This window comes from Epinephelus fuscoguttatus, linkage group LG15 (assembly GCF_011397635.1).
Source record: "Epinephelus fuscoguttatus linkage group LG15, E.fuscoguttatus.final_Chr_v1".
In the NCBI taxonomy this organism is placed as follows: domain Eukaryota; kingdom Metazoa; phylum Chordata; class Actinopteri; order Perciformes; family Serranidae; genus Epinephelus; species Epinephelus fuscoguttatus.
In genome coordinates this window covers 5,446,251-5,460,674 of record NC_064766.1, presented here as the reverse complement: position 1 = coordinate 5,460,674, position 14,424 = coordinate 5,446,251, and the positions used below count along the sequence as shown (strand labels likewise).

At 40.4% G+C, this 14,424-nt stretch overlaps 1 protein-coding gene across 7 annotated transcripts in view; it reads left to right on the top strand.

Annotated features, from left to right (window-relative positions):
• Nucleotides 1-13,992, top strand: part of depdc5 (DEP domain containing 5, GATOR1 subcomplex subunit) — a 42,714-nt gene extending 28,722 nt beyond the window's left edge. For 5 of the 7 annotated variants that reach the window (XM_049599173.1, XM_049599172.1, XM_049599171.1 and 2 more), the window contains exons 33-43: nucleotides 185-247; nucleotides 2,864-2,979; nucleotides 3,282-3,362; nucleotides 4,636-4,768; nucleotides 5,666-5,765; nucleotides 5,962-6,201; nucleotides 8,257-8,426; nucleotides 10,843-11,014; nucleotides 11,131-11,191; nucleotides 12,862-12,944; nucleotides 13,027-13,992. In XM_049599173.1, coding sequence (XP_049455130.1) covers nucleotides 185-247; nucleotides 2,864-2,979; nucleotides 3,282-3,362; nucleotides 4,636-4,768; nucleotides 5,666-5,765; nucleotides 5,962-6,201; nucleotides 8,257-8,426; nucleotides 10,843-11,014; nucleotides 11,131-11,191; nucleotides 12,862-12,944; nucleotides 13,027-13,325 — 1,518 coding nt within the window. In that variant the 3' untranslated portion in view covers nucleotides 13,326-13,992. The remainder of the gene's footprint in view (nucleotides 1-184; nucleotides 248-2,863; nucleotides 2,980-3,281; nucleotides 3,363-4,635; nucleotides 4,769-5,665; nucleotides 5,766-5,961; nucleotides 6,202-8,256; nucleotides 8,427-10,842; nucleotides 11,015-11,130; nucleotides 11,192-12,861; nucleotides 12,945-13,026) is intronic. The other 2 variants (XM_049599169.1, XM_049599170.1) reach the window with 2 other exon arrangements.
• Nucleotides 13,993-14,424: the final 432 nt, after the last annotated feature.

Here is a 14,424-nt window from a genome sequence, read left to right as displayed (position 1 = left end):
CAATTAAAAGTTTTTTTTTAATCATCCAGAAATACTTGAATAAAATGGTTCTTCTTCGTTGGTGCTTCAGTGTGGGGCTTTTGCTCTTGTTTCCATCTGCATTTCCCCTTCATGCTCTGTTCTGCTCCTGCTGCTGGGCTTTGGGTGTTTGATCCTGGGTTATGTTCTTCCTGTGTGCTGACAGGATGCTGCCTTTATTTTGGATTTTATACGTAGCCCTCGCTCCTCCTACATCTATCACTCTCAGGTCAGTAACGAGGTCCCTGGGCATCACTCAAGCTGTGTGTTTTGGTCTGTGCGTGTATGTGTATCTACATGTGCTGTAGCTTCTTAAATTCATGCTGCGTTACTGCATGAGCATGGTGTGCAGACAAACTCTATGTTGTTATTGCATGATCTTTGACTTGCAGTGCCTCATCAGATCCCAATTTTTACTTTTACTCTTTGTACTTTGCTCAGTACTGTAATGCCTGCAGGTAGGTAGTAACACTGACAACTCTCACACCAGGATCACATTTAATCCATCATATCTTTATGATGATTCAACCTGTTGGCAGTTCCCCACAGCTGAAACATTTACACATGAAACCAATTCAGTTAGGTTAACTGTTATAGCTTCACCATATAAACCACAAATGTAATGCACTGACAAGTATGTTAGCGTCATGAGAAGTTGCAGTTACCTAGCAAAAAAAAAAAAGTCTGGAAAAATCAGATATTGACTGTATTTGCAGAAAAGATTAGTTAACATTTAATTTTTTATGTGATTAATAACAAAACCCTTGAAAACGTGCCTTATGTTGGCACTAGTTTAGCCAGCAGAGTAAAGAAGGCATCTTTGCTGTCATCCAGCACCATTTTTAGGCATGGGTGAGTTGGCGGATGCCTAAAGCAAAACCAGCTGGAGGGTGCAAAAGAAATGGAAAACATTTTTGTAATTGATTTTAATTCTAAAATTCTGTTACAGTGATGTCCAGTGCTATATTTCACTGTTTAATAAATGTACTGCTCACTGATTCGGAGGATCTTGACTGGAGTTTGCAGGCACATTGCACCATATAGAGAAAATTTCAGCTGAGGGCTCAGACTCAGTGTCATCATATCCCTTAAACTGAACTAGAAACGAATGAACTGATTAGATTTTGGTGTTTATAGGTCAAAGGTCACTGTGACCTCGCGTCTGTCTCATTCTCGAAAACGTAATATCTCAAAAAGGCCATCAGGGAATTTCCTCAAATTTGGCACAAATGTCTTCTTGGACTCAAGAATGGATTGATTACAATTTGGTGGTCAAAGGTCAAGGTCACTGTGACTTTACAAAACATGTTTTTTGCAAAACTTCACACAAATGTCTAATAGGATAAAATAACAAAGTCATAACATTTTATATCCAAAAAGTCAAAGATCAACTTCACTGTGACATTATTGTAAGAGCCAAATATGTCATTCACTCAGTAGACCTGAATTATTTTTACTATGGATGCACACTGGTTGGCGCTGTGTTGATATATATATTTAGGGTATAAAGGTAGGAACAACATTGTGTGTGAAACATCCATGTTTTCACAGGCATGAATGGAAACTGTAGGTGCACCTTAAGTGTGGTGGGGGTGGCACACAACCACAAGGCGGTAATTCTAGTTTTTTCATCACAAAGGCAGCAATGGGCCTCCACAGTAAATGCTATGCCTCAGTCAGTTGTGTCTTTTTAGTAACATTTTACAGATTAACTACATGTCTGTAGTGCTGAGGTTGAAGAGAGTCCTTTTAAACCTCAGACCTTCAGCAGATTCACAAAGTACTTACTATAGGACACTATACAAAATATTATAGAAGATCATCATTTTATATTAATGCAGAACTATCAGATGTCAAAAATATCTAAATTGGTCTTCTAATTTAAAATGTGGGCATACTGTAGGCAAAGTATGTACTGTTTGTTGTTTTGTATAGAAAATAGAAATATAGGCTCATAAACCATTGTCAGGATCTGTAAACCATGTAGGTTACTGGTAACGCCTTCATCTCAGCACAGACTAAGAATGTCAGACCTGTAGAGCAATCAAAAACACTCCAGAGACCTAGCTATTGTTAGTATCATACAAGTATAGGAATAACTAAAATATCATAAAAATATTTAGCGATAAGATTGATCTCCTCAGGGCCGCTATTAGATGTCTGGCATAAGGCACATAGCTTAAATCCTAAAATCAATGCTCTCCAATTCTAGAGAGTAATACATGTAGTGTGATCCTGGTGTAACTAACATGTACTGTAACACAACTAGACCCAGATAAACTTCTGAGAAACTCCTGTTTCCATGCATGACATCAGGACTGGGTTGGTAAATAGTCTGTTCACAGGAATTAAAGAATAAAACATATTTTCTTCACTTCTGTCCTCTGTTATCTGTCCATTCAGATGGTTTCTTTTTCCAGGCTTTGAGATCTCTGTCTCTGAGATTTCTGCCTCCAATATACAATGGAGGTGGTGCTCACAGTATTTAAAAATGTAATTTTAAAAAGTCTTTTAAGAAACAGTGTCTGTTATACTCTGGATAAACCACAGGATATACATTGGGACAGTTTCTCTGTGGATTATTCAGAGTAACAGCAACACAGTTTCCGTAAATAGATTTTTACTGTTAATGTTTCAATACTGTAAGCAACACAAACAGAATTCCGTTTCATTGTGGCTGCAGAGATCTCAAAGTCAAATATCCCAGCCCTGTACAAAGAGAAACATCTGCATGGTTGGATACCACCAGATGGAAGTGAGAAAATGGGCTTTTTGGTAATCTGGAAAAACACTATAACATATGAAATGAAACAGCAAATTTAGTGATGTTCTTCTAACTGTGCAGTTGCCTGGCGAGGCCAGTGAGGCTGCAGATAAAGGAGTCCAGCCAGCAGTGACAGCTGGAGCAGCAGCACAGCCTGCAGTAGAGACTGCAGTCAGCAGCAGCACCTCAGACACCAGGTAACCTTTGACTCTGTGTACTGCAGGGATACCCTGACAGCTGTATTTAAAAAAAAAAAAAAAAAAATCACACATCTAGCTCATAAAATTGATAATAAAGAGATTGTAGTAGTTTAATATGTAAAACATGGTTACCATAACATTACTAGGATCTGGGATATTTTTATTTTATGATAAAATGTACCAGTAAATATGCTGAAACTTAGAACCAGAGAGAATAGTTGATAACTTGATAATAGATTATGGATAACCTGTCTAAACTGTAACCTGTGATTTAGCACTGATCAGTAATCTGTTGACAGTGGGCAGTGTGCAGCAGGAGCCCTTTCTCTGTCCTCTTCCTCAACACTCTTGGAGATCCTGGAGGCCATCAAACATCCCACGTAAGATGTGCTGTGTGTTTTTGGCAATGGTTGGGGACTCAGGTCACATGTATCGACTCAAGTCTGGCTTGAGTCACAAATTTGAGGACTTGAGACTTGCTTGACTAACACTGACAAAGGACTCAACTTGACTTTGACTCAGTATTCATGACTTGAGACTTAGAATTGAGACAGATGACTTGACTTTTGATTAAATATTTACATTTTTTCTTATTGAGAAGGTACATTTGTTTTTGACACATGGATGGATGATTCTAGTGCAATGCGTGCAACCTGCTAGGACGTAGCAGACCAGCAGAGGCCAATGCACAAGACAGCTGTCATGGAGGGGGCTAGTGCAAAAATAATACAATTTGGATTGACTTATGTTGTCAGTGATGGTGGTAGGAAGAGAAGATTGGTATGTAATGTCTGCATCTCAGTGACACAACAATTACAGCATCCACCATTATCCGTCGCTACGAAACCCACACAGAAAGGTATGTGAATGTGTCTTTTTAGCTAATTTATTAACTGATTGGCTATCATCAGAATTTTACATGACTTTACTGGTTAATTGCTTGCCTTATAGCAGGGACTTGATTTGACTTATGTAATTGTCACCACAGTAACTTGAGACTTGCAGACCTGCCAACCTGTACGCATTTTGCGTACCAGGCACGCATTTTGACATCAAAGTACGCTGGTACGATTTGATGCTCTAAAAGTACGCCTATCACTCGATCGCGCATTTCGCCGGTTTCAGTGTATTTGTCTATGCAAGATGTCACTGAAGTTGATACCCGGTGAATATAGGCGCGTAGGCGGAACGAAAAGATTTTGGCCAATCAGATTGCTGCATATTATATACATATATAAGAGAGTAGTTCTAATAGGTGTCGTACTACACAAGAACATGATGAGGAATGCTAATGTAATGCAGAGTTGCTGGCTCATCATACATTTGCAGGTGTGTCTTGCAGAGTTACAGCAGATGAAAAAAAAAACCAACTCATCCTTTCAGATGTTTTCTCTTTTACTGACTATAAAGAAAATAAGTTACATCAAAATGTTTTTATGTGGCTGCTGTGACCAGTGTGTAGTTATCTAACTATTGCATTTTATATTTATAAAAAATATATTTTAGTTAAAAAAAATGTTATGTATTTGATATATACTAATGTATTTGCTTGTTACCTTATGTGAATAAAAGTGAAAACCAGGCTCTTGGGTTTGGTTTTACAGGGTTCTGTCTTGTGTATTGGATACAGTTGTTTGTGTCTGTGCTCTACAGGACAGGCATACAACTGCTCCCGGAGCAGAAAGGCCTACCGCTCAACTGTTTTATAAGCGCAGAAGTCGTTCATTGGCTGGTCAACAATGTGGAGGGCGTGGCCACACAGGGGATGGCTGTGGATGTCATGCAAGTAAGATCTGTGTGTCCCAGCTTTCCCTTAAATTGATGAAAAATGTCATGTGACGTGAGGAAGGAAAGACATGAGGAAGATTTCAAGAGAAATTAATTGATTTATCACAACGATCATAAACATTGTGCTCATTCAGTTTATCACTGCAGCAGCATTACTTTACAGAACGGCAACAGGTTACGAAGCATGAATATTTAGGTGATCAGAGAGGTTTTAAACAACCCTGCAGGTTGGACAATCAAATTTGAAAGACAAAACGAGGGCAAAGGGGAAATTATTAATCAAACTGTCCTGGAGTCCTAATGTGACTGTGAGGTTGCATGACAACCAGCAGCTTCTCCAGGAAGTGCAAGAAATGGTCCAGTTCCTAACCCCCATTAAACAACAACATGCTGTTTTTACACTCTGGTTTGTGTTCAGATTAAACAGACAAGACATCATGTGTTCATTCCTGAGCTTTGGAGCTGCTGGTAGGTGGACTTTTGGACAGAATAGCTATTTATTCCTGTTTCCAGTCTTTATGCTAAATTAAGCAGCTGCTAGCTGTTGCAAAATGAGCAAAGATTGATTTAAAGACTTTGTTGTGAGCAGATTCATGGAGGAACTATTTTTTTTCTACCTGTCCACACCTGCCCACTGTATCACCACATAGAAGGAAGCGTGCATCTACTGCCAACCTACTTAGCACCACTGAGCTAGCTAATTTTACAGCTCAGCTGAGGAGGATGCCATTAATGTTTACATCTTGCACTGTCATGAGCACAAGCCTCTCGTCCATGAGTAGATTTTGAGGCTTGTGGTGCTTTTAGAACTGTCCCTTCAGGAAAAGAAAACTGTGGTATTGTGAGTATTGCATCTGCTCAGCCGTCTCTGTGTCTGTCTGTTTGGTTTGTATAGAAAATGCTGGATGAAGGTTTGGTGGCCCACGCTTCCGGAGATGCCATGCGCACCTTCGTCTACGGATTCTACTTCTACAGGATAGTAGGAGAGAAGGATGGTGAATGGATTTAAAATGCACTCAGAGGCCATAGGGGTTACTGTTTTTGTCTCAATATATATCTAGTTTAGCAAATGCCTGAACTTGTATGTATCTATAATTAATGTCAGGTAATTAGAACAGTCTGTAATTTTTCTTATGTAGAGGTTTTAAGTCGACATTGTCATGACATTTTTGGCTGTCCTGTCCTTTTCAGGCCAGACGTCCCAGCTTCCCACCACGGCAGCTGGAGGCTGGTCTCCTGCAGCTCTGGAGGACTTTGCTCTGTTCCAGAGGAAGTGGTTTGAGGTGGCCTTTGTGCTGGAGGAGCGGAGACCTTGTGACCTCCCAGCGTTCCTCCTGCCTTGGCTGCCCAGCCGGCCAGCCTCCTACGCAAGTAGGCACAGCTCCTTCAGCCGCAGCTTTGGGGGACGCAGCCAGGCCGCGGCACTGCTAGGTACACCCAGCCCGATTCTCCAGGCCCAGCCAACACTGCGGAGGAGCCACAGTCTCCTCCAACATCCAGTTGGATGCGGATCATACACAAATCCACTTCAGAGAGTTGCCAGTATTTACACATCACACGGGGCCAAGAGGGTGCTTTTGTTTAAGGGCTCTTGGTCTGAATTGGCTCTTCTACTGCTGCTCATGATTATTTATGCATACATAAGGGCAGTACAGTTTGCCCTGCCCAACATCGGTCCTTCATGTGACCTAGGAAAGCACTAAGCACCCTCAAGTGATCATATCATTAGCTGTCCTTTTCAGTCTTGGATTCAATGAAATATCAGTAAAATGGCAAAATTAGCTCTGACAAATAATTCCAGCCTCACAACAAACAACTTTTCTAGTGATTTTACTATCACAGACAAATTTCCGATCTGTCTTAAGTCAGTTTTTTTCTCGTTTTGCTGTTTCAACAAAATCAGACATGTTTAATATTGTCTCAGGTTTAAGTCGTGGCTCATGCAAATAGTGAAGAATAGCTGCGCTCTCTCCAGCACCAAACAGAAAGCAGCAAACCAGACAGACAGTAAATGTGGAGGGACTCAGAGGAGGCACAAGAACAAGTCTTAATTCTCTTGAATTGCGGAAAAGGAGGAGAAACTGGTGGAGCTGTGAAGTAAACAGGAGTACGTGCTCTGTGTCTGATCAACCAACCAGCAATTATTTTAGTGAGAAATCCTAATTTTTGAAAGGGTTCACCACTCATCCCTTTAGTCTTCTCTTACTAAAATAGCACAGCTGAACAACAGAGGCTGGTGGTCAGTTTAGGTAACAAAACTGGTAATAGGTAATAGGTAACGGTGTGAGTGTGTCACACTTTGGTCTTTTAAAAGTATTTTCGAAGTCTTCTAGCGTATGGTAGACATAGGCTGCTTCAGTCCATCAAGTTAGTAAAGATTACAATGGTTACATTCAAAAGACAAATGGTGTCTACTCCAATTTTCTATTTAAAATTTCAAAATAAAGATGAACTCCCCAGATTAAAAACAAAGTTATATAAACCAAAAATGAGCCCCACATGTACAGTACCAACACATCCATACCACTAACCATTCCAACTTTGGTGAAAAAAAATCATCATTTTCAGCTCACACAGTGGGAATCTTACTATCACCTCAGACCTGCTTTCATGTAACAGTCAATGATATCATATTCGTCACCATCCACCATCATCATTCTTTGTTGTGTGACAGAGATACTGGACTCAGCTCTCCTGACAGTGGACTGTAGATCTGCATCAAACAGCTGGTGGTGTGTTCTCCAGTGTGTAGTGCATGACGAATGTGTCCTCTAGCTGTAGTTTCATCTGTCCACAGTGGCTCTGTCTCTGTGTGATGTAGGCACATCGCTGATCAGTGTGATCAAATTTTGTTCCACCCTCACCATCCAATCACTGTATGCTGCGTGATTAGTGTGTAGCTGATCCAGGAGCAGTTTCAGGTGGTGTGGTGTTTCAGTGCATGCTGTGGTGTTAGTGGCTGTGGTGCAGTAGTGCTGTGGTGTGTGATGTCCTCACCTGTCGCTCTCCTCCTGGCTTTTCAACATAAGGCACTATCACAGCACAGCATGTTGTGACAGTCTTTCTGCCTGATTCTTGCTTCATGCGACCGCTCAAAGCTTCATTTGTCACCTTTGATCTCAACATGCTTAAAAATACTTGCTTTCCCAGTTTGCTATCTGACACCTTGGACTGGTTTCCTGGAATACTCTTAATGTGATGCTGAAATCATTCATTAGACACTGACTACATTTGAAGCTTATTAGTTGTTCCAACTGCTCTTTATTATACCAGGAAGCCTCTCTTTGAACTGGGATAATGCAGACATTCATGCTGTTTTAACTTTATGTGGGACTGAAGGTAGTTTAGTCTCAATCCATGCTCACCACCTGCTCTTGCTCCTTCCTCTGCCTGCCCATCATGCCACCCATCTTTCCTTCTTTTGCTTCCTTTGCCTCCTGTCTTCCTGTCTCTCCACCTCTCTCCCTCCCTCTGTCTGTCCCCCAGCGGCTACAGTCCCAGAGCAGAAGACCGTCACTTTGGATGTGGACGTTAACAACCGCAGTGACCGAACCGAGTGGTGCAGCTGTTATTACCACGGAAACTTCTCCCTTAACTCTGCCTTTGAGATCAAGCTGCACTGGATGGCTGTGACTGCTGCAGTGCTCTTTGAGATGGTAACTTGACGCCTTTTTTTTGTTGGCTCAATTAACATCTGTCACGTGAAGAGACACAATATTCAAATCGACTGCAGAACCCCACACAAATAATGATTTAAAAAAACTACCATTCCAGCCTACTTCTCAAGTTTATATTGAAGCCAATTTCTGCCAGTTTGATGGAAAAAATCCAGTCATATGTCAACAAGCCAAATTATTGTGAGTATCATGATATGAATTTTTAATATGATATTAAAAAATATATATCGGTATTATCATGAACAAGATGCAGGAAGCAGAATAGGTAACGGTGGAGCAGTGAGATGAAGCTCTTGACTTGAGGTTAAGCCACTGCTGTCAGGCACAGAGCTCTCTGCCTCCCGCCGCAGCTCTGACTGCAGGTCAAAGGCAGCAGTGAAGCCAGATCTGGGTTTGTCTGCGGCGGGCTGTGCTGCTGTCTGATAAAGGCATTACTATTAAATTTTTACTGTTTATAACCAGTTAGAAACTCCTTGTGGTCGCGGTAAATAGCAGTCCACTTGCATGTTTTGTTACACCTGGTATTTACACCTGATGTGTTCCATACTGGAGTACACATAAACCATACTTGAAATCACCTTTTCAAATGGACTTGGGCACATATCAGCATACTGTGCCTGGGTATGCCAAAGAGACTGAAATTTGCTGTCACGTATAATTAGATCCAGGCCCGGGTCTCTGATTTGAAAGCCCCATAAGTCATTATTATTTTGAGAATGTTTCTCATTCTAATGACTTATGAGATGTTGTGTTTTTCATCACAATTGCAGAAATGGGCTTCCACGAGTTCCTGAATAGTGCAGCAGCACTCGGATACTTCCCATTCAGAGTTCTCTGAAAAGACGAAATAAGAAAAAGCTATTATGGCTTTGGGTGTGAGGGTCTCATTGACACCTCAGGTCTTAAATTAGTACTCCACTGATAAAACATTGCACTCCTGTAACTCATGTTGTTATGAGGCCGACTCTGAATCAAGTGATATGACTCCAGGCAATTTATCAACTTTTGCGCAGCTCCCCCTGAAGCCACTAAAGACTTTATACAGCCGTTTTCACATATGCAGTAGTGCTCCCTAGCAACTGTTACCACACTTGGAAGTGTAAAGTCAGTGGAGTTCCCCTCCCTGCCCAACACCGCTACTATGATAACTCCAGGTCCTGTACTGATCAACAACATCTTTGAAACACACCCAACATTCTCAGTATGCAACACAAGAGGAAACACAGATGCTTTTTAAACTGGAGAAACAACAATGGAACTATTTTGGTTGGTTGGCAGCCAGCGACACAGCACTAAAAGTATTGAGGAAATGAAAAATGGAATCTATTACTCATGTATGAGCAAGAATCAGTAAAGCAACTTGAATTGAAAAGGTTGGATATTACACAAAGAGAATGATCCTAAACACTGAAAAATCAACCTCAAACAACTAATAGAAGGCCATCACAGCTGCTTTCACAGTGTCTCAACTTAGTATTTGAATCTGTGCTTGTATCTTAAACTGCAGTGCATACAAGATGAAGAAGAATATTTCTGAAATATGTATCTGAAATAGAAACATTCTGCAAGGAAGAAAGGCTGAATATTAGGGATGCGCGATTTTGGATTTTTTGCTGATATCTGATATGCCGATATCTAAAAACATATTTGGCTAATAACTGATACCAATATCGATATATCCACTTTTTTTTCCCCACCTAATTTTAATGATCATCATGTCTCTTCTGTGGTGAAATTAACATCATATTATGCATACATACTCTTATCGTGATGGCCAATCAGCAGATGGAGACACAAAATACGGTACTTTTCAATGTATGTTATATGCATTCATTGTGCAAAATAAGAAAAAGCATGTTGGCCGATTCGTATAGTTCATTTTAAAGCTGATATTGAGCGATATCGATTACGTGTCGATGTTGTTGCACATCCTTGCTAAATATCCTTAATCAAGAATGATCAGCTAAGACATATTTAGGACTGTGATTTGTCCCACAGGAACTCAGAGACAGGGTGTCTTAACTATTGCACAGACCACATTTACTTTTTCCACTGTGTTAAATACTTAAAAATATTATGATTTGTATTATTTATTAATTGTGCATTAATATTTGTAAGTCTAATATTTCATGGTGTGCTCTCTGAAGAGGTTTTGCTCACTAATATGTTAATGGCCAGGGGCTTGAGATGAATGCAGGTTTTTATTTAATTAACAGCTGAACATTTTAGTGATTTGATGCTAACTCTTAACTGTGTTTGTGTCTGTTTCTAACCTCTGTGCCACAGAGACATAGACAGCAATGGTAACAGCTAGGACACTGACAGTGATTGCCTCAGCTTGTCAAGGCACAAAAGAACACCTTGCTGACAGTTTAAAACACTTATTATCTGTCAGGTTCAAGGGTGGCACCGGAAGGCAGCATCCTGCGGCTTCTTGCTGGTCCCTGTGCTGGAGGTTCCTTTTGCGCTGACCTCGTACCTGTATGGAGATCCACTGAGAGCCCAGCTCTTCATCCCTCTGAACATCCACTGTCTGCTGAAGAACAGCAGCGACAACCTTTTTGAAGGTATAGAAGCCACCCGACTCTCTGACTGTCTGACTGACTGACTGACTGACTGCTGTGTCCATGTGTGTGATGTGTAGCTCAGTCACAACATCTGTCTGCTTTAATTCATCAAACAGGTTTTGAACCAGAGACGTACTGGGACAGGATGCAACTCTTTCAGGAAGCTATACTCTACAGGTTGTTTTTTTATATCATAACATATGTTACATTTGTGCCTCACTCCTCACAACATGATGGGACATTACATGTTAGGTAGCTAGTTAATTTCTGCAGGAAAAGCAGTAGCTAAGCTAGCTGTCATCTGTCTAACCTGATAATTACCAGTTACACAAGCCAAGGCATTATGATCATGTAGCTAGTTCGGTTACAAATATGGAACTTAAATGAGCTGTGCCTCTGTTTAAATGCAAGTAATGTGGACTCTAATTTATATAGCTGACTAGCATACTAAATACCACTATCCACCCAATACTAGGGTTGGACGATGTGGAGAAAAGCACATTTTGCATTATTTTTGACCACTTACCTCCATATTGATATTGTGACAATATTGGAGGGTTGGTTGAACTATTGGTGCTTTCACAAAATATTTACACAAAGTGATTTTTGATAACTAATCATCAGTAATGTGGATATAATGAATAAATGAGTAAAGGCAAATAATAGAACAGCTAGAACAGACGAGGGAGTTCAGAAAATGACATCACTTTGTAATTGTAATGGTAATAATGGAGCCTTTGAAACCAGGAAAGACAACTCTTACAATATTACAGTTTCTGAAATGTAAGATGATATCTACTATATCTAGCCTCATATCACAATATTGATATATCAATATACTGCCCAACCCTACCTTAGAGCATGCTTTTAAATGAAATGTATTACACCCTGTTCAAGAAAATAGTATCTTATATCTATTTAAATGTACAGGTACTATAAGAGGTGAGGGAAAATCAATACAGCGTATCGCGATATTTTGCATGGCGATAATGTATCGATACATGGACACTTTTATTCTAGAAATTATAAATGTTGCAAATATGAATTAAACTTTTGGTAGCCTACTAAAATAACAAAATCAATTGCTTTTTCAGTCCACTTGATATACATTGGTGCAATAAAAATGATTTAAGTGAGATGAACAGACTGAAAACTATATTTTATTAGATAAAAAAAGATGTTGACAATATTTTTTTTATTAATTAACAGTTAAAAAAAAGTAACAAATCCCAGTATATTGCATTATATGTTTTCACAATACTCAGCATATTAAAAAAAGATTTAAAATCTCTATAATATTGTATCGTGAGGTAGGTATTGCAGTATTATCGTATCTGGGGCCTCTGGAGATTCCCACCTCAAGGTACTATTAAAGCTTGTTTTATTTAAGGGAACTACATTAATGATTCTATTGCCTCAGTTGTGTAGCTACAATCATCAAGTTATCCAACTAGCTCAAATTAACTCATTAAAAATTTAGGTACACCTTTGTTTTTGCCCCCATTTTTTACAGGTGTAAGTTAAAGATCTAAAACATTTTTTATGCACTCAATAGATTTCTCTCAAATTTTGCTCATGAAATTGTAAAAATCTGTGTTAGTGGACACTTTTCCAAGATAATCCATCCACCCAACAGGTGTGGCATATACAAGATGCTGATGAAACAACATCAGTACTACACAGGTGTGTCTGGGGATGGATGCAAAATTGTTTTCTGTGCCTAAAATCCCAAGCTCAGAATGAGGCACCAATATTTGCCTTAGTAATTCTTACATTTAGGATGTGAATTACAAAGTTCCATGTCCTGACCACATGTTTTGTCTGTAAATATTTGCTCTTCCTACCAGATTCGGCTTTGTGCATGACAAGTTTTCTGCTTCAGCTTTTAATTTCCCCTCTGAGAATAAGCCCCAGTACATCCACGTTACAGGTTTGTCTCACCACGGCATAAAAACACACAAACTTCTGTTTCCTGGAAGCCCACGAGCCTCAGTCTGCTTGTTTCCTGTCAGGCACCGTGTTCCTGCAGCTGCCATACTCCAAAAGGAAGTACTCAAGCGGGCAGCAGCGCAGACGCAGAAACTCCACCACCTCCAACAGCCAGGGGCCTTTCGGTGGCGAGGAGCGGGTCGGATACTACTGGGCCTACAACACCATGCTGACCAAGGCCTGGAGGACAGGCGTGCTGGGGGACGAGAGGCTCGCCGATCGGCTGCTCAGGGACTTCACAGACTTCTGTGCCAACAAGGACAACAGACTGCTCAACCTGTGGGACAGCTGCCAGGAGAAAATGAATGCCAGTGCTCCCTGACAGGAGAGATGAGTGCAGGAAAACAAAATGTAGACAGAAACTGTTTTTACTCTTTATTTATCCAGCTACGTGTTGGACTCAGAGTTCCACACTGTTGTTGCTGTTCAGGGGCAAACGGGTGACTTTGACAGGCCTGCTGCTCCAACTGACCCGATAAGAATGTTCTCTTTGGATGTTAACAGTATTAAATACTTGGTCTCTGCATTTTAAAAATCATGCCTTAATGTTGTGTTTCATTGATTTTGTTTGTTTACACAATATAAATAATACCTATATTCATTTTAAACTTTTGTTTTTGGACCAGTGAAACAAGGAACTCTGCCTGTCTGTTAAGCACCAGACAGTTTTAGAATTCCACTGGTTTTCATGTCACATCCACCTGACACCCTCCAACTGTTGAAGTTTTATGTTGCATCCAATAAGCAACCACTTCCTGTCATCTTCAGTTTAGTCACAAGCAGTGTTATAATGGGACAGGACAGATGTGTAGCTGAATCATCTGAGTAGGCTGTTTGTTTTTTAAGTATCATCCACAAAACACTGTTCACTTGTCTTGTTAACACAGGCAGGGGGTGTCTGTTCATCTGTTTTTCTGACCTGAAACCATTGGCGGCACCAAGAGGCGGCCCCCCTTAAAGATCTGACTGAGAAGCTGAGGACACCATCGGCAGACACCCTGTTTCTAATTAATTAAAAATAAAAAATTAAATAAAATAATTATGCGTCACTTTAAGCTTTAATAAAATGTAAATGGGAGATTCCTTAACTCTCCATGTTTACATAGTTTTCAACTAGCCTATATACTACAACAGCCGAATTGAGTCCCTGGAATTCAGTTATGACTTTTGGTTTTGGTGTGCTACCCTAAAATTTTCAGTGGCCCAATCTGACTGTCCCTTTGAAAATTTTCTGGGGCGCCACTGCCCAAAACATTGCAATAAATACTTCCATTGGGGCGTCGGTAGCGTAGTGGATAGTGCCGGCACCCCATGTACAGAGGCAATGCCTCACTGCAGCGGTCGCAGGCTCGACTCCGGCTTGCAACCATCCGCTGCATGTCACCCCCCACTCTCTCTCTCACCCCATTTCACTCTATCCT